Source organism: Gopherus evgoodei, chromosome 11, assembly GCF_007399415.2.
Source record: "Gopherus evgoodei ecotype Sinaloan lineage chromosome 11, rGopEvg1_v1.p, whole genome shotgun sequence".
Classification (NCBI taxonomy): Eukaryota; Metazoa; Chordata; order Testudines; family Testudinidae; genus Gopherus; species Gopherus evgoodei.
In genome coordinates, this window is record NC_044332.1 from 1,229,874 (window position 1) to 1,257,863 (window position 27,990).

At 45.4% G+C, this 27,990-nt stretch overlaps 1 protein-coding gene across 4 annotated transcripts in view; it reads left to right on the plus strand.

Moving 5' to 3' along the window:
• HDAC4 (histone deacetylase 4) overlaps window positions 1-27,990 on the plus strand; it is a 450,554-nt gene that overhangs the window by 247,509 nt on the left and 175,055 nt on the right. For all 4 annotated transcript variants that reach the window (XM_030579819.1, XM_030579818.1, XM_030579820.1 and 1 more), the window contains 2 exons: window positions 7,851-8,001; window positions 24,145-24,265. In XM_030579819.1, the coding sequence (XP_030435679.1) occupies window positions 7,851-8,001; window positions 24,145-24,265 (272 nt within the window). The remainder of the gene's footprint in view (window positions 1-7,850; window positions 8,002-24,144; window positions 24,266-27,990) is intronic.

Genomic DNA, 27,990 nt, shown 5'->3' on the forward strand with positions numbered 1-27,990 from the left:
ACCAGCTCTTGGAATTACCAGTTAGCATCATGACCCTCCATGTTAAATTTGCCAAAATCAACATGCGACTCATCAGTGCCTACACTCCAACCCTTGACGATGATGATGAAACCAAAGAAGGATTTTACGCCAACTTTGTCCAAATTCTCTCCACCAACCCCGAAGAGGAGAATCTCATACTCCTTGGTAATTTTAATGCGTTTTGGAATGGCACAATCAGAAAGGAAAGAGTGGGCAAGATCAATTTCAACAGAATTCTCCTGACCAAATGCACGGAATATGACCTAATTGTCACACAACATGTTTCCACCAAAAGAATAAGTAGAAGACATTGTGGAAGCATGTGATATAAGCATTGGCATCTGATTGACTATGTCATTGTCGGTGATTGTGAAGACGTTTACATCACCAAAGTGATAACTGAGGAACATTGCCTTATCTGCTGTATCACTTACATCAAATTCACACCAAAATGACAAATGCAGAAGAAATCAGCTAGATGGAAGATCAATGCCAAGAGTCTTAAAGACCAACTAAACTTGACCATTTCCAGCAGTGCCTCCCCAAGAAACTGATGAATATCAAAACTGAGATGGAGAGCCCCAAAGATCACTGGAAAGCATTCAGATTTGCCGCCCACACTGCATGTGAAGGAACACTGGGCTTCTCAACCAAGAAGCACCAAGACTGATTTGATGAGAACTATGAGGAAATCCAAGACCTGATCGACCGTAAGCACAAGGCCTTCTGTGATTGGCAGAATGATATCAGTTCCAAGCAGAAGCAATACTTCCACTATCAACTCAGAGCTGAAGTTCAAAGGAAAACCAGTGAAATGAAGAACAAATAATGGGAGAGCAAAGCAAAAGAGATCCAACACCCATGACATGCGAGGACTCTTGAACACCACCAAAGCCCTTTATGGTTCCCCAGGGCTAACCCTACTCCAATCCAGGGATGGAGCGAACCTTCTCAGGGAGAATGAATCTACCAGTGCATATTGGAAAGAATACTTCAAAGACCATCTGAATTGTGACTTCAGTGTTGGTCTTTGACTTAATCCCTTAACATCCTATCAAGGATGACCTCAGAATCCCACCAATGTTCGTTGAGGTAAAGAAAGCCATCAAACACATGAAGAACAATAAGGCATCTGGACCTGATGGAATCCCCACTGAAATCTTCAAAGGAGGAGGCGAACAGGCTCACCAGCTTCACGCCTTAATCCTCAAGATTTGGAATTCAGAAGAAATCCATATAGTTCTTGGAGATGCCATGATTGTGACCATCTTCAAGAAGGCTGACAAATTAGATTGTGGAAACTATTGAGGAATTACCCTGTTGTCCACCTCCGGAAAGATTCTTGCGTGAATTCTCCTCAGCTGGCTGCTGCCCTTGGCCAAGAAAATGCTCCCAGAATTGTAGTGCAGATTCAGACGATCTCAGAGTACCACTGACATGATCTTCTCTGCCCCCTAACTTCAAGAAAAGTGCCGCAAGCAACATCAACCTCTGTAAATGGTTTTCATTGACTTCACGAAAGCATATGACTCCATCAATTGTGAGACTCTGTGGAGAATTGTCATTACATTTGTATGCCCGCCAAAATTTGTTGCTGTCCTCTGACTCCTTCTTGGCGACATATCTGACAGTTATCCGCAATGAATCGGAAGTGGACCCCTTCCTATTCAAGACAGGAGTTAGGCAAGGCTGTCTCATTGCTCCAACCCTTTTTTCCATTTTCCTTTCTGTCATCCTATTCCTCATTTCTAACAAGTTGCCCTCCGGACTTGACATCCAATACAGATTGGACGACAAGTTCTTCAATCTCAGTTGTCTCCGATCCAAAACAAAGACTGAATCAGCCATTGAACTCCAATATGCGGACGACTGTGCCCTGTGTGCCACTCAGAAGATGATCTTCAAAAAAGAATCAACGCTTTCTCTGAGTCCTACAACCAACTCAGCATCACAATCAACACCAAGAAAATGAAGGTACTCCAACAACAGGATCCAAATCACCAGAATCATACCCCTGTAATTCAGGTCAGTAAAGGGACCCTGGAGAATGTCAGACACTTTCTTTACCTCAGTGACTATCTGTCTCAGAAAGCTGACATGGATGAGGAAATTCAACACCACCTTCAATGTACCAGTGCTGCTTTCGGACACTTGAGAAAACGTGTCTTTGAAGAGCAAGACATCAGGAATCACACCAAGCGTCTCATGTACCAGGCCGTTGTTATCCCTGCTCTCTTGTATGGTGTCAAAACCTGGTTCATGTGCAGTAGACACCTCAAGGTTCTTTAACGGTACCATCAACAGTGCTTCTGCAAAATCTTCCAAGTCAAGTGGACGACAGACACACCAACATTAGCGTTCTGTCCCAAGCCAAAACCTCCAGCATTGAAGCTATGATCATCCACCACTAACTCCATTGGGCTAATCATGTTTTTCAAATACCTGAAAATCAACACCCAAAGCAGATCATGTTCTCACAACTGAGCCATGGCCAATGGACAAGGGGAGGGCAAAAAAGGTGCTTCAAAGTCATCCTCAAAGCCAATATGATGAAGTGCAATTAAACTCATGGGAAACCCAAGCCCTCGACTGACCTAAATGGAAAAGGACCTTCTGTCAAAGATCCCAGAGACAGTGGAAAAGGAGGAAAGAACGTGCTGGAGCCCAACTCAACAATCCAGATCCACTCCTTCCACTGGGAAATGTCTGCACCAATTGTGACAAGATCTGTGGATCCTGGATTTTATGTAAGGCAATCATCTTCAAACTCCAAGGAATCACCAATGGACATGCCTAATTCCTACCATGATGATGGCCCATTTGTGTCTGTGGCTGGCCCCATTTTGTTAGGAAATATAGTTGCATTTGTTGTGGTAAATTGAGTCTTAATTATCATGTAAGTTTTAGTAACACTTGGTTTCAATGACTGTATTGTATTTCTTTGGGAATAATTTCAATGAGAGCTTTAATTAGCAGTATCTGTTTGTCATGACTGAGGGATTCTATTTTAGCAGCTTTACTTGATACAGTTGAAAAGAAAATAAGTTTAGAATGTATTTATTTAAAAAGCTGTGGTTTGCTCCCGTTTTCTAAATAAACCGGAATTAATTGGAGAATGAAAAAAAGTCATTTTAGTAAATATGATTGACATTTGTTGTACTGTTGTCTTCATATTTAGCTGTAAAATGATAAATGCCATTAAATCCGCTACGTTTTTCTGAATACATTTTTTTAGCATTAATATATGCCAGTAGAGCCTCAGAAGCTTTAGCTACAGGTACAGTTAAGCATTTGTGCATTTTTTGCAAATAGTAGAAGCAGTGACATTAAGCATATGAAGGAATCCCTATAGTTATACATATTTACAAATATTTATTTTGGCAAGAGTCCCTTATTCAGATATTCCCTGCTGCACTCTTACTAATACAGTATCCATATTTTTCACAGTACACTCTTCAAATTATGATATGTTCTGGAATTAGTCCTAAGGCAGGGGCTTGCCCTTGCCGTATAATTTTATTTTTTGCAAATATTCAATTTTTCTTACTTTGCAAGGAAAACATACTTTTAAAAGAACTGTGCACTTAACATATGAGCATTTCAGAATTGCAGTTGGTAGACTTGCCTGTAACAGAGTTTGGTGATAGTGTCTCCTACTGTTTCATAAAGGTATGAGAGAAAGTTCTTACTAGGATAACTAACAAGCCTTAACAAATCCACCTAAATATTTATTTGCATATATATAATTATATTTCAAAAGACACTTATGAATAGTTAGTCTGGGCAATATGTGCCTGCTTTCTGTGCTATCACACAGCCAGTAGGAAAAGAAGGAAGTCTCTATTTGCAATGTAGGAAAAATCCCAATATAGACACAGCAGAAAAGTGGGTTCTGCATTTGTCATTATTGCCAGAGTCTACAGGAGACCTCATTTCACTTTGTCCTAACAACGTGATCTAGAATGCTGTCTCTTCTCTCCAATAAGACAGGCTTTTTTTCATTTCTTTTCTCTGAAAAGATTCATAATCTATAGCAAGTATACTTCTTAGAGAGCAGGTTGGAACTCCAGCAGAAACAGCACATCTTTAATGACATTTTTAGAAGAAATCCAGTACAAATCTGTCTTCACTTCTTTTCTTCTTCATTTACATTTTACTACAGATGTTAATGAAATAACAGTTCCTTCTAAAACATCTGTGTATTTAAGCCATTCCAGGAAGCATAACATGATAAACCCAGCAGACTGCAGGTGAGGGGAAAAAAAAGGCTCCTGATTTCATTTAAAAAAAAAAAAAAGCCTTTTTAAACCAGTTGTTCAAAAATTATTTTTCATTTGCATACTTTCTGGGGCTAGGTTATAGCCACCATGTGGTGGACCTGTTATAAGTCTGTAATATTTTTTTCTCCCAACAGAAAAGTGTTAGTGGATGCAGCTAGTTAATTAAAAAACAAAAGAACAGGCTTCTGGAGGTTTCATTTTTGTATGTGGTTAAATCCTGAATTGCTCTCCATTGTTTAGATGGGTTGAACTAGAACATTATGAATAGACCGTGGTATTTCCAATGAATGTAATTGTAAGCAGTTCTGCATTATTTAATAGTTAATATGCTTAAAATTTTAGCAAAAAATGATTGAGGAATGTTTAAAACTCTGAGTAGTTAGCCAGTTAGATTGCAACATATGCAACCATTACTCCTTTCGTTCCACATGCTTGTATAGAATTTTATAATAACTTTATATATTTATAATGTGCCCCTTACAGAAGCTCATTGTGCTGAAAATCTTCATGGCGTCACTTAAAACCCCCAAAAGATAGCTATCAAAAACTTTAACAAATAAAAACAGATGGCGAAATGAAAAAGGGGAGGGAAAAAGTAATAAATACAGGCCCACAATAGCAAAAACATTTTATAAATAAGCAAAACATCTTTGGATTTTAAAAAGGATTAAGATACTTTCCAAAACTGGGGAGAGATGGAGTGAATTTTTTTTTTCTTGAGCGGGAGGCAAGTTAGAAATCCAGATTTTAGCAGCTACCACAGCTCTGACCCAGTCCCCTCCCAGTTAAGACAAGGTGGTGGGAAGTTTTGACAGTGGGTGGTATCTGAGCACAGATACCCATTAAGTCGATGCTGAAGGAAGAAGTCTCAACTATCGCCAGGGTCTACTAAGGGTTTTAAAAGTCAACAGTGCCAACTTAAAATCAATCTGCTAGTTTATAAGCTGCCAAGGTAAAGAATGCAAGGTGGGCGTAATGTGATTATGGTAACTCAAGCCAGTGAGTAAACGTGTTCCTGTACTCTGAGTAATCTGCAGCATAATAATATACGTAACTGAACTACGCAGAACATTCCATCTCGACACATAGGATGCACGTGAAATCTGGAAGCATTGTAGGAATGATGATAACCCATATATTTAGGTGGAGCTTCTTTTTTTAAAGAGTTCTAATATCTCCAGGATTTGCAGTGGGAACTTGAAATTTGGCAGGAGACTGGTACTGTTATGAGGAAGGTGCCTTTTTGTGGCCCCATGAAAAACCATTCTCATATAGCCAAGTGATTTGCTACTAAACACTGTCATTTCTCATCTGTTTTTTTGCTCAGGGCAGCTTTCTCCTGGTTTGCCATTACAACACTGAACTTTGTTAGCACTGTGCATTCACCCACCCTAGTGTGCTAGCATACTAAATGGATTCTCATCCTTCTGCTGACATACCCACGTCCCATGAAAATACCATTTGGCCTAGGAGATGGTGCTCTGGGCTGGGACTTTGTATGTGATGGTGGGCAAATCACTTAAATCAGACTTTCACAAATGGTCACTAATTGTGTGTTCTTCATCTTCTAGCTGTCTACATTTAAACCCCTGATTTTCAGAAGTGTTAAGCACTCACAGTGATAAATGAAATCAGTGGGAGCTGTGGATGTCAGACCCTCTGGAGTAAGGCTATGTGGTATGGAATGCAGGGATTCAGGAGGCCCTCAGTGCTAATGCTGGCTTTGCTATCTGATATGTCTACACCAATTAAAAAAAACTCCGCGGCTGGACAGTGCCAGCCAGCTCTGGCTCTGCCTGCAAGGCTTTCAATCCGGTATAGACTTCCAGGCTCAGGCTGCAAAACGGTGTGCTCTGAACATGTCTCTGGAACTGGTTGTAAATGCAGGGACTAGGGGATTGTTTGGCAAGTTGTGTATGTGGTAGAGGAGCCTGTCAGTAGAAGGCATGAGAAGCAGTTGTGAGCAGAGACAGAGATCCTTGGGCATAGACCTGACTGGAAGGGCAGACTTGGAAACCAACAATAAGAAACCGCCTGCTCTTGTTTGTTTCTACTGTGCAGGGAAAACAGTGTACAGTCTTTGTAACTAAACAGGAGAGCGCCAAATAATACACCTGACTCATCTCATCTCTCTCCTCATTGAAACAGCCTGGCAAGGCCCTGGATATTCGCTAACCACTTGAGCCAAAGGGGCAACAGTACTTAAATATTACTTACCGTCCTCCCTCACAGGGGAGTTATGAAGATTAATTATGTAATATCTGTACAGTACTTTGAACATGTGAAGGGCCATTTAAAAACACTAAATACTCTGAAAAATCACATCTTGGTGTCTCAAGATGGGCACCCAAAATTAGTGGAGATTTTTGCAGATTTTGGTCTTCATCTCCCTGAATCTCAGTTCTTCTTTTGTCAAAGCTCTATCTACTTCTGAGAGGTGTGGCCAGGATGAGTTTGAATTCATTGGGCTCAGACAACTTTTATTCTGGCACTTTACTAATTTGTGAGGGTCTCATTTTGTAACCTCAAAAACATTTTCTTAATATAGTCGTGATTATTTTGGTTATAATAATTTTCTTATAAAGCATTTCAGTTGATCAAGAATATTTACAAATGCACATGTTAATTTAAAATGCACAATGGCTAGACAGTACTAAACTAGGCAGTTTTTTCACCAGTGCAATTACATTGATGTTGGCTATCCTTGTGCAAGCCTGTAATGTAGATGTGCACACCCATAATGCAGATGTGCTGCACCAGCACAAAACTGGGCTTTCATCAGTGCATGTTACTTAAGTATGCACTGATGTAAGCTAAACTTTGTACCAGTAGTGGTTTGTTGGTTTGATTTACCTAAACATACTAGGGCCTCCCTTAAGAAATGTTTATTCATGTATCCTTAGGGCATGATTCCAAAAGGAAATGTTTAAAAATGATTGTGACAACCTGACACAAGTGAGAACCTGCTGCAGTGCCTGAAATTGACCAGTCTGTGAGCACAGTTGTTTTAGCCTCGTGTGGATGGTGGTGCAGATGCATGCCACACCATTGGGAAATCCAGGAGCTTTTGAGACTGGCTTAGACGAAAATGCCTTTCTGGAGTTCTGGTGGCTCTGATCATTGTCCATCCTTTCATGTAGAACCAACTGTGGATTGAGGAGCATAGCCCCACCCCTTTTGGAGAAGTTAGTGCTATTTAAATAATAGGTCCACGTGCTCACTAAGTACAGGGGCTCTGACTGTAACCAGCTCCTACACAGGGCCACAGAGGGTAAGCCAGGTACAAGACATACCACATCCCCAAAGAGGTTAGCCATAACTTAGCATGTGCGCTCTCTCTTAAATTTGGAATGAGGATGAGTGGAGTGACCTGCCCTCCTAATGCAAGAACCATTTGCACAAGGAGACATGCTCTTTCATTGTTTTGTTAAATGTATTAAAACGCATCAGCGTCAAGTTATAACAGTTCCTATTTGGTGCATTGTAGTATGAAGGCTTTGGGTGGTGAGGCTGTGTGCATTCACTTTTTTTCCTTTCACGTCTCAACAGCAGCAACAGGAAATGCTAGCAATGAAACATCAGCAGGAACTCTTGGAGCACCAGAGAAAGTTGGAGCAACATCGACAGGAACAGGAGATGGAGAAGCAGCATAGAGAACAGAAACTACAACAGCTAAAAAACAAAGAGAAAGGAAAAGAAAGTAAGTAACAGCAAGATAGTTTTTCAGTGATGGAATTTACAGTAGGTGGATAGAAGCCATGGGCACTCGTAACTCTGTTTTACACTGTGGTTGTACAAAGGTAGTTTACAATGCTTAGGAAACATCTGTAGTTCTCTGCATACAGAGACTTGTTGCATGAAATTCTCATGTTAACTGTGAGAAGAGATTAAGGATAAAGAAAAGATGAAACTGTATCTGAGCCCTCAGTTTTGTTTTTTATATATGTACAATAAAGTATCTTGATTCTGAAAGTATTTCTTTATACCTTACACGATATGGTTTGCTCTTGTGTATGTGGTAGTTCCCAAGGAAAAGTGTGCAACAAGATGCAGTAAAATTATCATCACATAAGAATGGCATGGTGGGTCAGATCTACGATCCATCTAGCCCAGTATCTTATTTTCTGACAGAGGAAATGAAGAGAACAGGGAAATTGAGTGTTCCATCCCCTGTCGTCCAGTCCAGCTTCTGGCAGTCAGATGTTTAGGGACATGCATAGCATGGGGTTGCATCTCTGACCAGGTTGGCTAATAGCCATTGATGGACCTATTTTCCGTTTGATTCTCTCCTGATTCTTTTTTGAACCCAATTACACTTTTGGCTTTCATTTCTCCTGGCAATGATTTCCACAGGTTAACTGAATGTTGGGTGAAGTACTTCCGTTTGTTTGTTTTAAATCTGCTGCTTATTAATTTCATTGGGTGACTTTTGCTTCTTGTTTTACATAAAGGAGAAAATACTCACTTTCTCCACACTTCTCATGATTTTATAGACCTCTATCACATCTCTTAGTCGATGTCTTTTCCACGCTGAACAGTCCCAGTTTTTTTATTCTCTCCTCATATGGAAGCTGTTCCATACCACTAATAATTTTTGTTGCCCTTCTCTGTACTTTTTCTGATTCTGATGTATCTTTTTTGAGGCAGGGAGCCAGAACTGCATAAAGTATTCAAGGTGTGGGTGTACCATGGATTTATATAGTAGCATTATATTTTCTGTCTTATCTACCCTTTACTAATGGTTCCTACGTTCTGTTAGTGTTTTTGACTGCCACTGCAGACTGAGTGGATAGTTTCAGAGAAATATCCACAATGACTCCATGGTCTGTCTCTTGAGTGGTAACAGCTCATTTGGCCCCCATCATTTTGTAGATGTAGTTGGAATTGTTTTCAAGAGTGCATTACTTTGTATTTGCATTAGGACCACACAAATCCCCCATCAGACATTTCAGTTGCTCATTCTGATCCTTACTGCACATGAATTTGAAGCACGTGAGAGGTGTTCAGTTAGCAGCATTGAAGGTTGAACTCCATTAACCCCAGATCTCGCAAGCAGGCTCCCCTCCCAATGTGTCTCAGTCCTGCCCTGGAGAGACCACCTTTAGTGCTTAAAGCAGGAACAGGCAAATTTTTTGGCTTGAGGGCCACATCGAGTTTCATAAATTGTATGGAGGGCCTGTTAGGGGAGAGGGTTGTGGCCCGGCCTCCACCTCCTATCTGCTCCTCCCACCTGGACTCCTGCTCTATCCAACCTCTCCGTTTCCTGATTGCCCCCCACCTGGACCGCTGCCCCATCCACACACCTCTTCTCCCTGTCCCCTGACTGTCCCCAGACCCCTGCTGCCCCATTCAACCCCTCCTCTCATTCCTGATGCCCCCCCCCGGACCCCTGCCCCATCCAACCACCCCTTCTCTGGGGTTGGGAAGCAGAGCCCTGGGAAAAGGCGGGGCTGGGTGGTGGAGGAGGCTGGATCTGAGATAGGGGGAAGGGATAGCTCAGTGCTTTAAGCTTTGGCCTGCTAAACCCAGGGTTGAGAGTTCAATCCTTGAGGGAGCCATTTAGGGATCTCAGGCAGAAATCTGTCTGGGGATTGGTCCTGCTTTGGCAGGAGGTTGGACTAGATGACCACCTGAGGTCCCTTCCAACCCTGACATTCTATGATTATCCCTACAAAAGTTGTAATTTATGGGGTAGGGATAGCTCAGTGGTTTGAGCATTGGCCTGCTAAACTCAGGGTTGTGAGTTCAATCCTTGAGGGGGCCATTTAGGGAACTGGGGTAAAAATCTGTCTGGAGATAGGTCCTGCTTTGAGCAGGGGGTTGGACTAGATGACCTCCTGAGGTCCCTTCCAACACTGATATTCTATGATTCTCCCTGTCCCCTGATTGCCCCCGGAACCCCTGCCCCTGACTGCGCCCTGCCGCCTCATCCAAGCTTCTCTCCTTCCTGACTGCCCCCCCCCCCCCCGGGACCCCTGCCTCCATTCAACCCCGTTACCACCATCCACACCCCTGACCACCACCCTGAACTCCCCTGCCCTCTATCCCACCCCCCCCCCCGCTCCCTGTCCCCTTACCGTGTTGCCTGGAGCACCGCTGGCTGGCAGCGCTACAGCTTCACCGCCAGGCCACAATGCCGCCACCACCACACGGCTCAGAGCACCGGGTCAGGCCGGGCTCTGCAGCTGTGCTGCCCCAGGAGCTCACAGCCCTGCTTCCCCAAACGTTGTGCCAGCAGCGGAGCGAGCGAACTGTGGCTGCGGGGGAGGAGGGACAGCAGGGGAGGGGCCGGGGGCTGCTAACCTCCTAGGTCAGGAGCTCAAGGACCGGGCAGGATGGTACTGTGGGCTGGATGTGGCCCACGGGCTGTAGTTTGCCTACCCCTGGCTTAAAGGGTACTTGAGGTACTCCATTCAGTCAGCAGTTTCTCTGAGACAGCCAGCAGGGGTGCTGTTTGTAGAGGTAGTTTTCACAGTGTAAACATTTGTCCACTAGAAGCTTCACTGACTCACCAACTCATTCCTTATAGGGTACTGATGAGCCTGCAAGAAACTGTCGGGACAGCCTGTTACAGATTTGAACTAGTGACTAAGCTATGCAAGGGGTCCAATTACCAACCCTCCTGAGACTGCCATTTCCCACCTCCTTACCTGACTGGAAAAACATTGAGCAAAGTAGTATGTTTTCTTGGTGGCCGGAGCTAGACAATAATTTGGAGAGTCTTCCAGTTGCTAGGAAGTGCTGTTTTCTGCATGACGGAATAACAAAGGTCATAACATTGTGAACCCTTATAGAGATACCAATATACTGTTTTAAAAAAAAGAGAGAGAGAAAAATAAGTTGCATGTGATGGTTCAGAAAACCCTTTAGAAAAGTTTCCCATTGTCTTCTAAATTCTCTAGGGATTTTCCATCAGGAAAGTGAGACAAGGAAAGGAAGTGAGAGGTGGAAGAGGCAGAGTGAGTGGATAGGGGAGACTTATGGGGGACCAGATAAGATACGTGAGGTGGACATGCAAGGACTTTTCCAGAAACACAATGCCTTTCAGGATCTGCCAGGACTGGGAGATTAAGTTTTGTCTGCTTTTTTCCTAGAATCTGATTTCCCCCACCATAAGCCCCCTCATTATAAGGGTAGGCAGTAAATCTAATCCCCATTCAAAGTGAAGGAGGCTGTAGATTTGGTAAATGCCTCAATAAAACACTTTTGTTTAAGGTCAGAGCTATTTTAGATGAGCTGGTATGACTAAAGCAAAAGAGTCAGAATTTACCATTAAGAAATTGGGTAGTTTGGTGCTGCTGATGAGTGGGTGAAGATGACTTTCCATATAGGATCAATCCTGTGGTTTAACCACAAGGATGTGTGCTGTTGGCTGCCATATGAGATGATACTTTCCCTTTTCTTAGTGTGTTTTTTTTGTTTGTTTGTTTTTTAGTATAAATCCTAAGTAATGACAATAATCTTTTACCATGTGGAAACTAAATATTACATCTTCCCTCTCCATTGTTAGCTCAGATCAATTGATGATATATATGCTTTGTTCTATCTGTTCTTCCTGTAAAACGTGTATTGTTTTGTTTTTATTTTAAATTTTTTTAAAAAAAATCAATAAAACAGACTGGCTACAAAACACTCAAAGGATCTGAAGAATATTTTTGAAAGAAATTCAGATAAGTGCAGAAGAAAGACTAGAACCGTGGGATGTTATGTTGTAATCATGGAAACAGTCTTCCTCTTTATTTTTCAATACTTTTATTTAAAAGGCAGGATAGTGTTTGTATAATCAGTGCAGCTAAACATTTTAGAACACTTAAAATATTTTTCTTACATCCTAACATTTTGCTAAACTTAATTCAGCTACAGTTATCCTAAGCTAGAAAATAAGGAGGAAATACTAGATACAAGAAAAGTCTACCCTCCCCCACCCATGAATATGAGACCAAATACACTGTGTAGTATTTTGTAAGAGACAACACAAACAGATTTCACTTAACGTAATAATGGCATCTCCCTTCTTTCTCATCTCAGGATACCAAAACTGCCGAATGTGACTTGAAATATGCTGTCATGATGCATTTGTACCAAAAATATAACTTCCACAACAACAATACAAAAGGAAAATGTTTAGCAAACAAAGTAGACTAAGTTAAATTTTCTTAACTTGTAAGTTCTTACCATACAACAAGGAGTAGCATCAGCAGCAGAGAGCTGGACCTTGCCTGTCATCATCCTACCTTCCCACCATTATCAGTAGGACCTAGAACCAGTTCTAAGCGCTGCTCCCAGCCAGCCACACCTGGCCCCATAATCTGCTGCTAACCCAGGCCTTCCAGGCATGGAATTTCAAAGTCCATTGCTGCTGCAGAGACTTTCACAGTCCTCCTCAGCACAAGTTACCTTTGGCACACTGCCTTTTCTTAGCCCTTCTGCTGTCACAGCTTGCAGTCCTTCTATCTCTGAACTGTGGCACTGTAGTTGTGATGTATCAGGGGGTAGCCTTGTTAGTCTGTGTGATGCAGTAGGGACTGTCTGTGTGGGGAGTGGGAGAGCAGGGGAGGACTTTAGGGGATGGACGATGCCAGGGCCTGTAACCTGAGCTAGGTAAGGGAGGGGAAAGGTCAACACCTTTGCCCGGGAAGGGGGACAAAGGAAGGGAGTGGCAGGAGGGAAACAGTTTGAGTTTGGGCTTGGGGCTGGATGGGCGGAATTCAGGGTATCCTAGCTAGGATCCAAGCACCCTGAAAGCCCAGAAGGACTCGGTGGAGGGGTCCTGACTGTGCCTGCAAGCTCTGCTGTAACCTGCGTTCCTGTTGTCCAATAAACCTTCTGTTTTACTGGCTGGCTGAGAGTCACTGTGGGTCCCCGGAAGAAGGGTGCAGGGCTGGACTCCCCCACACTCCGTGACAACTGGTGGTAGAAGTGGGATATACTGCACCCCGTGGACGGTGCTTCCTGCAGTAAGTGACTGGGGAGCAGTAAAACGAAGGGGTGGTTAACCCCTGGGAGTGTGTGCCCAGTGAGAAGGACTTTGCAGTAACAGGGTCCCCCGGGGGATTGCAGCGAGCGGTCCCAGGGGCGGAGGAGTCTGCAGCTCGACCCTGGCAGAGAGGTGGTGTCCTCACGAAGGGCTGGTGCACTAGGAGTCCCCCTGGAAGCCATGGGGAGCGGCGAGCACCCCGGCCTGTGAGTGGCCAGCAGGAAGATGTATGCCAAGCGGCGCAAGTGCGACCTGCTGGAGCTGTGCAAGCAGAGGGGGCTGCGCCCGGGGAGACTCACCAAAGACCAGCTGATTGCCCAGCTGGAGCAGGGAGACCGCATGAATGAGCGGAGCCCTGTCTCTGAGGGAAGCAGCCTGGCAGATGCAGCGCAGGCACCAGTGTCTGTCCCCGCTGGGAGTGGTCAGCCGGCGGATGAGGGCTTCCCGAGACCCACCCTTCCTAGGCCTAGGGGAAGGGCGCGGAGGAACCCAGTGTATACCGAGGGCACCGTGACACCCCCGGCCAGCAGGGGATCCTCCCGGCGAAGCTCACCCCCCAGCAGGGGATCCTCCCAGCAACGCTCAGCATCCGTGGAGCGGATGTGGCTGGAATATGAAAGGGAGCTGAAATGGGAGGAGCTCGAGTTAGAGGCGAGAGCTGGAGGAGAAGGCGAAACAGCGTAAACATGAGGAGAACCAGTGCCAGCGTGAGTGGGAGGAGAAGGAGAAACAGCGTAAACATGAGCGGGAGGAGAAGGAGAAACAGGGTAAACATGAGCTGGAGCTGGCCCGGCTGGCGAGCAGTGAGGCCCTGGCTGCGGTGAGTGAGGGGGGACCCAAGCCTACAAAGAGCTTTGATAAGCACTTGCTGCCCCGGCGTAAGGAGGGGGAGGACATAGATACCTTCCTGACGGCCTTTGAGAATGCCTGCGAGCTGCACAGGGTTGACCCTGCAGACAGGATCGCAGTTCTCACCCCCTTACTGGACTCCACAGCTGTGGAGGTGTACAGCCTACTGAAAGGGGTGGAGGCAGGGGACTACGAACTGTTCAAACAGGCCCTGCTCCGCGAGTTTGGGCTGACTCCTGAGATGTACCGGAAAAAGTTCCGGAGCCAGCGTAAAACCCGTGAGGTCACATACCTACAACTGGTCAACCGGGCGCAGGGGTATTCCCGCAAGTGGACAGCTGGGGCCCAAACTGAAGAGGACCTGCTTGACCTATTCATACTGGAGCACCTGTACGAGCAGTGCCCGTCCGACTTGAGGCTGTGGTTGATGGACCAGAAGCCGGAGAACCCGCAGCATGCAAGCCAGCCGGCCGACCAATTTGTGGACAGTCGGGCAGGGGATGGCAGGGAGGAGTCTCGAAGGAGCGGGCCTGCCTCAACGCAGAGAGAGAGTCATCATGGGACCTCCCAAAGGGGGCCTATGGAGAACCCCCCCAAAAGGGGAACATCCAGCGGCAGGTCCCTCCAACCCACTCAAGGGGACCCACGAGATATGGGCTGCTATCGCTGTGGCCAACGAGGTCACATACGGGCCCAGTGCCCCAAGCTCAGGGACAGACCAAGCAGACCCAACCCGCAGAGGGTTGACTGGGTAAAGACCCAGTCAGAGGAGAGACAACGTTCCCAGGAAAGGGGGGCTGGCAGCATACAACCTGTGGGTGCTCCAGGCTCCGGGTTTTTGGTTTACCGGGTGGGCGCGGGGCTGCCCCTCCGGAAAGAGTGCATTGTTTCCCTGGAGGTAGATGGGAGGAAGGTCACTGGGTACTGGGACACGGGCGCAGAGGTGATGCTGGCCCGGCCCGAGGTGGTGGCCTCAGATCGGATGGTGTCCGACACCTACCTGACCCTGATGGGCGTGGGCGGGACCCCATTCAAGGTGCCTGTGGCAAGGGTACACCTGAAATGGGGGGCCAAGGAGGGCACCAAGGATGTGGGGGTACACCGATATTTGCCCACTGACGTGTTAATGGGAGGGGACCTCGAGGACTGGCCTAGTAACACCCAGAGTGCCCTGGTCGTGACTCGTAGTCAGAGTCGGCAAAGGGCACTGCACCCCAACAACGGGGAAGGTACTCAACCCGAGGTGCAGGACCCTAACCCAGGGAGCGGGGAACGCCCAAGGGCACGGTTCAGAGAGGCTGCGGCCTCAGACCCAGCCAGCAAGAGAGAGCCGGTCCCCATCCCTGTCCCAGCTACTGAGTTCCAGGCCGAGTTGCAGAAAGATCCCTCCTTGCGGAAGCACAGGGACCGGGCTGACCTTAGTGCGGTACAGACCATGAGGAGAGGTTGCAAGGAGAGGTTCCTGTGGGAGAAAGGGTTCCTGTACCGAGAATGGGCTCCCCCAGGGGAAGTAGAGTCATGGGGGATCAGGAGGCAGCTGGTGGTTCCCCAGAAGTTTCGTCACAAGCTGTTGTACCTGGCCCATGACATCCCTCTCGCAGGGCACCAGGGAATCCGGCGCACCAGGCAGAGGCTGCTACAGAACTTTTACTGGCCTGGGGTCTTTACCCATGTCCGACAGTACTGCCAATCCTGTGACCCCTGCCAGAGGGTGGGGAAGGCCCGGGACAAGGGGAAAGCGGCTTTGAGGCCTTTACCCATCATAGAAGAACCTTTCCAGAAGGTGGCCATGGACATAGTGGGACCCCTCAGCAAGACGACCTGGTCAGGGAAGAAATACATCCTGGTGGTGGTGGATTTTGCCACTCGCTACCCCGAGGCGGTGGCCTTGTCCTCTATCGAAGTACACACAGTGGCAGATGCGCTGCTGACAATTTTCAGCCAGGTGGGGTTCCCCAAGGAGGTCTTAATGGACCAGGGGTCCAACTTCATGTCGGCCCTGCTCCGGTCCTTATGGCAGAAATGTGGGGTCCAGCACAACTGGGCCTCAGTGTATCACCCCCAGTCCAACGGGCTGGTAGAAAGGTTCAACGGGACGCTGAAGATGATGCTAAAAACATTTATGAACCAGCACCCGCAGGATTGGGACAAGTACTTACCTCACCTGCTGTTCGCGTATAGGGAGGTACCCCAGGAATCTACCGGGTTTTCACCTTTCGAACTGTTGTATGGAAGGCGGGTAAGGGGGCCCCTAGACCTGATGAGGGACGAATGGGAGGAGAAGGCCGCTCCCGAGGGAGAGTCAGTGGTGGAGTACGTCCTGACCTTCCGGGAAAGACTGGCCGAGCTCATGGGCCTGGCCAGGGAGAATCTGGCCCGAGCCCAGAGGAGGCAGAAGGTCTGGTATGACGGCACGGCACGGACCCGTGCCTTCGCCACCGGGGATCAGGTGATGGTTCTCATCCCCGTGAGGAGAAACAAACTCCAGGCCGCCTGGGAAGGGCCCTTCAAGGTTATCAAGCAACTGAATGAGGTAAACTATGTGGTGGAGCTGTCAAACCGGACACATCACCGTCGGGTGTACCATGTGAACATGATGAAACCATACTATGACAGAGGGAATGTGGTGTTGGCCGTGTGTGGACATTGGGAGGGGCAGGGAGATGACCCCTTAGTAGATCTATTCCCTGGGACAAAAGCTGGTTCCCCCCTGGAGGCAATTCCTCTCTCTGATCAACTGACCCCGGATAGCACGCTGAGATCAGGGGGGTGCTGCATCTATACCGACAGCTGTTTTCCAACCAGCTTGGACACACTAATTTGACTGTCCACCGGGTGGAGACCGGGTCACATCCCTCTATAAGATGCTCCCCTTTTCGGGTCACTGGTAAAACTGCCCAGGATCTTGAAAGAGAGGTCAGGGACATGCTGGCTTTGGGGGTGATCCAGCCGTCTTCCAGTCTTTGGGCCTCGCCAGTGGTGCTGGTCCCCAAGAAGGATGGGTCAATCCGGTTCTGTGTGGACTATCGAAAGCTCAATGCCATCACCGTATCTGATGCCTACCCTATGCCCAGGCCTGATGAGCTCCTAGACAAGCTGGGAGGTGCTCGGTACCTCACCACTATGGATCTTACCAAAGGCTACTGACAAGTGCCGCTGGACGCAGATGCCAGGCTGAAATCAGCCTTTATCACCCCTCTGGGGCTCTATGAGTTTCTAACCCTGCCCTTCGGCCTCAAGGGAGCGCCGGCCACCTTCCAGCGCCTGGTGGATCAGCTACTGAGGGGGATGGAGAGTTTTGCCATGGTGTATATTGACGACATCTGCGTCTTCAGCCAGACCTGGGAGGACCACATGTCCCAAGTTAAACAAGTCCTGGACCGACTCCGAAAGGCTGGGTTAACAGTAAAGGCTGAGAAGTGCAAGGTGGGGATGGCTGAAGTATCTTACCTGGGTCATCGGGTGGGGAGCGGCTGCCTGAAGCCGGAACCAGCCAAGGTGGAGGTGATCAGAGACTGGCCTGCTCCCCAAACCAAAAAGCAGGTCCAGGCCTTTATTGGGATGGCGGGGTACTATCGAAGGTTCGTGCCCCACTTTAGTGCCATAGCCGGCCCCATCACTGAACTGTGCAAAAAGGGGAAGCCAGACAAGGTGATCTGGACTGAGCAGTGCCAGGAGGCTTTCCGGGCGCTGAAGGAGGCTCTGGTTAGTGGCCCAGTTCTGGCAAACCCAGATTTTGACAAACCCTTTATGGTGTTCACCGATGTCTCAGACACGGGACTGGGGGCGATGTTAATGCAGGAGGATGAAAAGGGAGAGACACACCCCATTGTGTACCTGAGTAAGAAGCTGCTACCCCGGGAGCAAAGCTACGCGGCCATCGAGAAGGAATGCCTGGCCATGGTCTGGGCCCTTAAGAAGCTAGAGCCATATCTCTTTGGGCGACACTTCACCGTGTACACCGACCACTCTCCCCTGACCTGGCTGCACCAGATGAAAGGAGCCAACGCCAAGCTCCTGAGGTGGAGCCTGCTCCTGCAGGACTATGACATGGACGTGGTCCATGTGAAGGGAAGTGCCAACCTGACAGCGGATGCGTTGTCCCGGAGAGGGGGCCCTGAACTTCCCCAGGTCACTGGGCAGAGTGACCCTGCTCAGTTCAGTCTCAAAGGGGGGAGAGATGTGATGCAGTAGGGACTGTCTGTGTGGGGAGTGGGAGAGCAGGGGAGGACTTTAGGGGATGGACGATGCCAGGGCCTGTAACCTGAGCTAGGTAAGGGAGGGGAAAGGTCAACACCTTTGCCCGGAAAGGGGGACAAAGGAAGGGAGTGGCAGGAGGGAAGCAGTTTGAGTTTGGGCTTGGGGCTGGATGGGCGGAATTCAGGGTATCCTAGCTAGGATCCAAGCACCCTGAAAGCCCAGAAGGACTCGGTGGAGGGGTCCTGACTGTGCCTGCAAGCTCTGCTGTAACCTGCGTTCCTGTTGTCCAATAAACCTTCTGTTTTACTGGCTGGCTGAGAGTCACTGTGGGTCCCCGGAAGAGGGGTGCAGGGCCGGACTCCCCCACACTCCGTGACAGTCTGTATCCGCAGAAACAACAAAGAGTCCAGTGGCACCTTAAAGACTGACAGATTTATTTGGGCATAAGCTTTCATAGGTAAAAAACTGAAGAAGTGAGAAGAGTGAAGAAAGCTTATGCCCAAATAAATCTGTTAGTCTTTAAGGTGCCACCGGGCTCCTTGTTGTTACAGTAGTTGTGGCAACCCTAGTTAGTCTAAGCTATAATTAAGTATATTAATGAGCTAATTTGTCCTGTTAATTCCCTTTTAGCCTGCCACTCTATCCGGTTGTCTGCCTTATTTGCACCATATCCGTATGATCTCTCCCATGATGCTGACTGCATTCACTCCTGTTTCAGCATCTCTGCACTTTTTTCCTGTCGTTATTTCCTATCTTTTCAGAGCTCTCTCCTCTCCACCATGCCATCTCTACTCCCCCACACCTCTGCTCAGTTTCCCATGTGCAGTTTGTAATAAAACCGTATTCCACCTCTGGATTCTCTTTCTGAGTCCGTGCCTATGCCAACCTTGCTCGAACTCAGGCTCTAGTCTCATTTTTACCCTCTGCAGAACCTGTTCTTACCACAACTTCTATCCCTCAGTCTTTATAAACCAGTCTAATTCTTATATTCCCCCTCCCTTCTTCCTGTCTCCCATTCCCTCTACAATACCCTATCTCAAATGAAACCACCACCACTTATAGTCTCTTATCTTTTTCCTTTTATTTCTTTGCAGTCACTGAAACCTAGTTTCCCCCCTTCTCACACTACTACTACATGTACAATTACTGCTCCTCCTCCTTCTACCTAGGAGGCCACGGTGGTATTTGGGCTCCTACTCTCCAGCTCCTACTGTCTCCTGGTCTTCCCTTGTTTTGTTGGAGGACCTCTAGGAGGCCTCAGCTGTGGATTGTGAAGCTGTCTCTGTCTTTAATTGAAGAGTTAGAGCAGTGGTCCCCAACCTTTTCCGGGTGGCAGGTGCCAGACAACGAGCCACCGAGCACCATGGCCAGTGGACAAGCATCCGTCAAAACGCCACCGAGAAGGAGCAATGTCATGAAGCATCACTGCCTAAATAGTGTCATCAAGAGGTGTCGCTGCCGAAATGCCTCCGAAAATCAGCGGCATTTCGGCCGCAACGCCTTTTGGGGTACTTCCAGACTACCCATCGTATCAGCGGGTAACGATCGATTTTTTGGGGCTCGATATATTGCGTCTCATCTAGACGTGATATATCGATCCCCGAACGCGCTCCCATTGACTCCGGAACTCCACCGGAGCAAGCGGCAGTAGCGGAGTCGGCACGGGGAGCCGTGGACGTCGATCCTGCGCCGTCAGGACCCAAGGTAAATCGATCTAAGATACTTCAACTTCAGCTACGCTATTCACGTAGCTGAAGTTGCGTATCTTGGATCGATACCCCCTCCCCGCCCTTGTAGACCAGCCCTAGGTGATGCCGCTTTTCGGCAGCATTTCGGCAGATGCTTGTCTGCCAGCCAGTATATGGGCTCACATATATGCCCTGGCGGGTGCCATGGCACCTGCAGGCACCGTGTTGGGGACCACTGGGTTAGAGGCTTTTAGTCTAACCAAGATGGAGTTTCTCCTAAGCATTTCTCAGGCATGTGAGTCAAACAGCTGTTAGCAAAATCAGTTTTAGATGCTGTGTGGAAGTGCAATTGATGGTTATATAGCATCTTTTAGGAAAAATGTGGGTAAATAAGACCTGAAGTTTTAACATAACAGAGATCCATTTAAGTGGAGAGAGGGAGGCAAGGAAGAGGGCTAATAAATGTTCAGGCCTTTTTATATCATAGAAGAACAAAAAAAAAAAGGGACACCTTTAATTTAAACTAATCATACAATAGAACCTTGTCAGTCCATCCATGGCTAATTTTCACACACAATAAGAACCCTTTCTCCCAGCTTCTTGGTACAGATTAATAGCAGGGTTAATGTGTTAGATGTCATATTCCCAAGGCTACGGCTTTTTAACAAAATACACTACACTTCAGCCTTTTCTGGAACATTCTGAAGTAGTACAAAGCACCTTTTTGGAAGTATTAGCCTTGCTTTTGTGTTGTTCACTAACCTGCTAATTTGCAAAGTTCTGCAGACACAGTGTTCCCACCGTCCCCCATATACACACTAGTAAGATTTTGCTGTAACTAGCTTATACTTTGTTTCTTGTAGGGATTCTTGGATCCAATACAATTACATAACCCCCTATTATTATTACTATTAGGGTAGCATTTAATGGCTTCAGTAAAGGATTGAGGCCTCATTTTGCTAGGCAGTAGAAAACACAGAAAGACTGTCCCTGTCCCAAAAAGTTTACATAGTGTGACCCTGGCCACTTGGGAATAGCAGAGTAGTGGGGTTTTTTTGTTTTTTTTTTTTTAAGATGGACCATGGCCTGACCTAGTATGGAGATATCTATCTATCTCGTAGAACTGGAAGGGACTCTGAAAAGTCATCAAGTCCAGCCCCTTGCCTTCACTAGCAGGACCAAGTACTGTTTGCTGTTGTGTCCCCCCCATCTCTAAGTGGCCCCTTGAAAGATTGAACTCACAATCCTGGGTTTAGCAGGCCAATGCTCAAACCACTGAGCTATCCCTCTCCCCTAACAGCAGAGTAGTAGAAGGGAGATATACTGGCCACTGGATAAGCAGTTTTCTGTTCCCTGAGTGACCAGAGCAGGGGCTGCTCCAGGCTAATGAGAACACCTGACTCCAATTAACCTGCTAAGAGTCAGGTGAGGCTGTTAAGCACCTGACTCTAATTAAGGCCCCTCTGATGCTATAAAAGGGCTCACTCCAGTCAGGCCAGGGGGAGCCAGAGAAGAGGAAGTGTGTGTGAGGAACTGGGAGCAAGAGGCGTGAAAGAAGCTGAGAGTGAGTAGGCATACTGCTGGAGGACTGAGAAGTACAAGCGTTATCAGACATCAAGGTGAAGGTCCTGTGGTGAGGATAAAGAAGGTGTTGTGAGGAGACCATGGGGAAGTAGCCCAGGGAGTTGTAGCTGTCACGCAACTGTACCAGGAGGCGCTCTAGACAGCTGCAGTCCACAGGGCCGTGGGCTGGAACCTGGAGTAGAGGGCGGGCCCAGGTTCCCCCCAAACCTCCAACTCCTGATCAAACACAGGAGGAATTGACCTGGACTGTGGCTCCTACCAGAGGGGAAGGTCTCTGGGCTGTTTCCCAACCCACAGGGTGAATCTGTGAGGAGAGCAAATCCGCCAATAAGCGCAGGACCCACCAGGATAGAGGAGGAACTTTGTCACAATAGTGATCCTCTAGTGAGGACTTCTGCACCAGTGTGGCATTTCACTGACTTCAGTGGAACCACAGTGGGTTCTGCCCCAGTCACCTTGATACAGCATTGGGACTATGAGTCAGGGACTGTCTTTTTGCTCCATTTGTATAGCGCCTAGCACAATGGTATCCTGAGCCATGGCTGGGGGTTTTACGTGCTGTGATAACACCAAGAATAAGTATAATAGACAATAAATGAGGGAATGTTGAGGTGATATTAATGGACATGTCCTGTTAGCTATTTGCCTTTTTACTAATTTTAGTTTTAAAACTTGTCTGTTTTAGTTTGCCCCTTATCTTTGGCATGCCATTATCTGCTGTACCTAGAGAACAGAAAATGTTTTAATTCACATGAAAGTGACACTTAGATGTGTTAAATTGATACAGGAAGGATAATTAATCAGTTTTCACATCTGTGTATTTACCCATTTTCTGAAGTGTAGGATAGAAATCTGAATGGAACTGATGGATGTGCAGACTAATTCTGGATGCTTTCCCACAGTAACAGAATGGTGGGAGTTCCAGTTCAAACCCTCTGGAGTCAGGCTCCAATTCTGCCAGAGGTAACATTGGAGAATGGTGGAGGGTGAAGCCAGGCTCATTTTCTGTCTGTCTCCCCAGAACTGGACAGAGAATGGAAGGCCTTTAGTTTTTGTTTCTCCTTTGATATGTATGTAGTGCCTTTCAGCGCGCGCTCTCACTCACACTCACACACACACTTATTGCCGGTGGAGGTTTTGTAAACACTATGAGCTACACATATTTGGCTTGATGCTTCTAAATACTGTCATCTTTAACCAGAGCCACCATAACCTAGCCACATTTGATTATTTTGAAGATGTTAGTGATTAAACATGAGAATTGTTTGGCGAGACAGTATCTTTAAAGATATGTGGTCTTATTAGTCGCTCTCTGTTACTTCTCACCTTCTCCATCATTGTACTATATTACTTCCTACAAGCCTCCCTCATTTGAACTACCTCTTTGGATCATTGCCCAATCTACTTTATCTAGAAGTAACAAGAAATACTGTTTTCCCCCCAAAAAACAAATTTCTAAGATTTTATCACTCCCTGTAAAATGTTGAGCAATGCTGCACCTTCAAACAGTGCTGAGCAAATAACTTTGAGGACTTTTTCGTCACGGACAAATGAAAAGTTTTCTTCAACCTATCTGGTGGCATCAAAATGTTAAGTATAATAAGTAAAAGCTGGTGCTCGTTTTGGCTGACTTTTCTACCCATGACTTTGACAGTGTATATTTCTGTCCAGATGACTTTCTTGCATTCCAGATGTTATCCCTTTGGATGATTGGCTTACACTGTGGTTTAGATGAGCCCCCATATACTACTTGCTGTGATTACCAAAATGTCTCTGTGTTACTCCTTCAGAAATGCTCTCTGAGAATCAGTTCTGCCAACTGAAGGATAATTTTAATCCATCATCATAGTAAAATAGACTGGTCTCTATTGTGGAGTAGATAATTATTAGAAATTACACAGTTGACATTTTAACTCTACACTTTGAAATTTCAGATATTTTTTAAAATGCTACATTTTCTATTTGAAGAAATGGATTGCAGACTTGTAACTGAATTGGAATATTGTGTAGGTCTTATTGTACACAGATACATTGAACAAAGAGATCCTTATTTGCAAGATTTCTCAAGACAAAGTCTACATATGAGATATTCATCTCATTCCCCTTGTGCTTGCAGATGTGACATTTTAAAAACTTGATTATGCCCAAGACCCCTTATCCTAAATACCTTTGATTAAAAGAAAGCTGGAATACCTAGTACAAGTGCTTTATTCTACATGTATTTTTGTGCAAGTACAAAAATCCTCTTCAGAAACCTTTTTTTAGGAAAATGAGAAATCTCTGATTATATCTCCCTTTTCAGACATAGATTGCAATTATGTACAAGTCCAGATAGTAAAGAGGAGTTCTTCATTGAAGCCTCTTTGTCTTTTTTTCTTTGAAATAAGCTTTTTACGTTGATTGGAGAGCCAAAGATTTAGCTCTCAATCTTTTCAAATATTTTCTTTGTTGCTTTGTGAATGAAAGTTGCAAGTTTTAATTAACTGCTGCTTTCATCAAATGAAGTTGGTTAAATAACCTCTCTTTTTTTTTTTGGATGTTTCAGGTGCAGTTGCAAGCACAGAAGTAAAAATGAAATTACAGGAGTTTGTCTTAAATAAAAAGAAAGCTTTGGCACACCGGAATCTCAACCATTGCATTTCCAATGATCCCCGCTTCTGGTATGGGTAAGTGGTACTGGACTTATCATGATTCAGCCAGTGCCACCTTTGTTCACAATTGCTGGAGGGCTGAAGGAAATGCATTTAATGGGTGAACAGTATCTTACAAATAAAGGTGTTGCAAAGTAATTAGTTAAATTGTAACATAACTAGATCAACATTTGTAGTGGGTGTGAGAGGAATAATCTGATAGCCCATTCATTATATTCTTAATTTACGTGTGGATGAAGATCCTTTCCCTATAACAGTTCAATTCAAGCACTGTTATGTGTAATGATGTAAGGATGAGGTCTGTAATGTAAGGGTCTATAATGATGTTTCCAGTAGCAGAGGATTTTGATGTTCTTTTCTTTAATCTATGATCACTCAAAGTGGATTGTTCTGTGTAGTTGTACTTACAGATCAAACTCTACTAGACATCTACAGTTCCTTAATTCAGCATATGATACTAGAAAATCAGGACTCTAGTATAATGGGAAGATTACTGTTGCATTTCACTGGATTGTCACTCAAGTTATTTTTATTAAAATGTTTAAAGTTTACTCCTCATGTTACACTCTGACACTACAGGTATGTATCCAATCAAAAATTAAAGGATTTGGCTCTTAAAATTAATCCATTAAAAGTACCAAATGCACCTTATTTACATCCCCAATCAGGCAGAAGCCTGAAGAAACTGTGGCCTGAAAGTCAACAGAGTCTGGTAGTGGTGGACCAAATGTGGAAAGGAATTCTGGAGCTGAAGGCCATATACTGAAAATGCCTAACTGTTGGCCCGTGGGCATTCAAAACAGGCCCTGTGAGCGAGGCTGTGCCGGCATACCTCACCTGCCACAGTGGCACACACAAAAGAAAGAGATTTCTCAAGGAGATACAACTCAGCCTGTATAGAGCAGTGATTGGTATTTATTATTTTTATTTTTTTATAAGGAAGCAGACAATGAGAAGCACAAAATGGTGAATGAGTTACAGCTTGTCTTGGGAGGGCTGGAGCCATAGCCATTTTCTTCCCAAGGTCCCGTTCTTTGTATATGAAAGGATTTTCAGGACACTACTAATGAGGGAAGATGAAAATAAACATGCTTTATTGTGGGTGTGGGCTGCTTGGATACATTTCTCAGTAATATTTCCCATATGCTAGTGACCTGAACATTGTGGTCCCAACAGTTACTCGGCACCACTTCTCTGAAAGGAGCAGGGGAAACCACTTCTGTGTGCTTTCCAGCCATCTGACCAGAGTTCACAGTAGAATGTAAAGAATAAATCACACAAATACCTTTCAGTCAGCAGTACCACAGGCTGCTGACGTATCTCAAAGAATTCGCTTGAACACCTGAATATTAGCCATTGCAGGGAGAAAATCCTTGATGGAGAAATTTAGGGGGGAAAAGAGGCATTAGTGATACCATAAATGTCAGGAAAAGATTTCTTAAGCAACGGCCTAATCACCACTTTTTCAAAAGATGCTTGCATTCTGCCTTTATTTCAGGAGGGATGTCTGTGAGTGAAACTAGTTAAAACTCTGAGATGGCTTTGTCCCTCCAGAAACAGATGGATTTGGCTATTCCAGTCTGTTCATTCGTATCCAAAATGAAGATGATAAACTCGCCGTAGTGAGAAATATTAGACCCTGTTTCCGGGTGATGATAGCCAAACTTCAGTGTTCCCGCACCTGGAACATTTCCGCTGACTGAGACTTCCTAGACAATACTGCAAAGGAGGAGAAAATGCTAACGATACCATCCTCGTACCATTCTCATTCATCCTCCCACTTTGTGACAGAATGAAATTCACCTAGCTCAAGCTTTTTCACCTTTCCGTAGTAGTAACTCAGAAAGAAACATCACCTGATCCCATTTACTGGTTGCACACCAACAATATACCATTAGCTCAGTCTCTCAGACTAAACTTGTGTTTGTGCATGTACAGGGGAAATGTTTGGGATCAAGGCTGAAGTGGAAGCATAATGTGTGTGTGTGGAGGGGGACCAGTATGGGTGCAGATGAGTGTAGACATCCAGAGTTGGAAAAAACTAGCATATATGCTCTGACTGCTTTGTGCTGCTCCAGAGTGGCGTGCTGCTCCAGAGTGTACTGCTTAATCTGGCCTTACAAGTGTATTTTTTTAAAACTAAGAGTGGTATTATATATATTAAAATCCTTAAAAATATCACATTCTATCACAAAATTGTATTCTTTTCAGTGTCTGTCTTAGTGATCGGAAATTTTAAAAACCCAAACATTTCCCTATAAAAACTACGTTAAACTTGAGTTAAAGTTGAGTTCATATCAGAAATGTATCAGTAAAAACATTACAGGGATGTTGTAAGTATACCAGAAACAATTGTTATAAACTCAAGAATCTGAGAGTTTAACCCTTAACTTAAAAGAAATCCAAACACATTGAAGAATGGAAATGCACAATTAAGGCACTTAAAAAAAATCTTAACTCTACTTCATAGTGACATGATGGGGTGAGGGGAGAAAAAAATCGAATGTGTCTTTAAAAATAAGTTACAAGCTAATCATGATTGTATGGTTATTGCGTGGTATCGATATGGGCTTATCTGTATGCTAAAGTCGTGTGGATGATTTATGTGGAGACTGCTAAATGAATAATTGGGGAATTTTTTTTTAATGAATCTGAATTTGAAACTGGAGGCATAATGGCCTGGTGTGCATGTGTCTTCAGTCCTGACCGGAAATGTGCCTACCTATATACATTTTGTCTGTGCCCATGCTGTTACTTTCTCCTTTTCTCTCACATAATTGACTTTCTAGTATTCTCTTCAATTACAAGAATCATGAGACATTTTGGAATTATGTTAAGAACACTTGAGCGCTGTAAACAGCAATATTCTCAGTTTCCTATTAGCTTAAAATGCCTTAATTTCATTATGGAAAAGTTGCATTGGGGCAGTTACAGAATCAAAAATAAAAAGTGAACATTTTAATTCCAAGAGTTTAGCTCACTTTGATCCTGTGGCCTGAGGAAGGTTTGATGTATAATTTTAAATCCATCCATCCCCTCCCATCCCATCTGTTACAAAAGTAAATTCCGTTACAAAAGTTATAAAATGTCTGAGAGGGAAGTCAATCCCTTTGTGTCTGTATATGTGTATACACGTGTGTGTGTATCAATTAAGGGTGCTGATTTGTTTTTATAAATCAGCACCTCAATTGATTTATAGATCAGCAAATTAAATCTAGTCTAAAGTGTCACTTCAAAGGGCTGTGGTAATGCAGCATGTTAGTGAACAAGTGGTTTTGTCCTTTGATACAGCAAATGCTGACAACTCACTCAATTCTTCAAATCGTTCTGAAATACAGAACACAGATAGTCTGGTGAAATACATTGATGTTTTAAATTTCTGAAATTTCAAATCCTCTCTGTGATCCTCTTTGCCAGTCCAGATGTTGCCATCAGATACAGTACACACAAACATTGTGGTGATGTCATCCCATTACCTATGTATTTAAGGGGGTTGCCAACTTTGAGTTCAGTTGCTCATGTCTGCAAAAAGTGGAGAGATCATACTGTACTCTGCTGACATAGGGTACTAAAGAGGGGGTAGGGGAAGGGCTGGAGGCCCCTGAAATCCTTCTAGGACTGAGATCTCAAATTTTGTGGCTATCCCCATTTGTATCCTCCACAGAGTTACCAACAGTCTTCAGACTACCAGTTACTCCCTCCAGCAGGCTGCCAGCTCAAGGGACTTGGCCTGTCTGAGT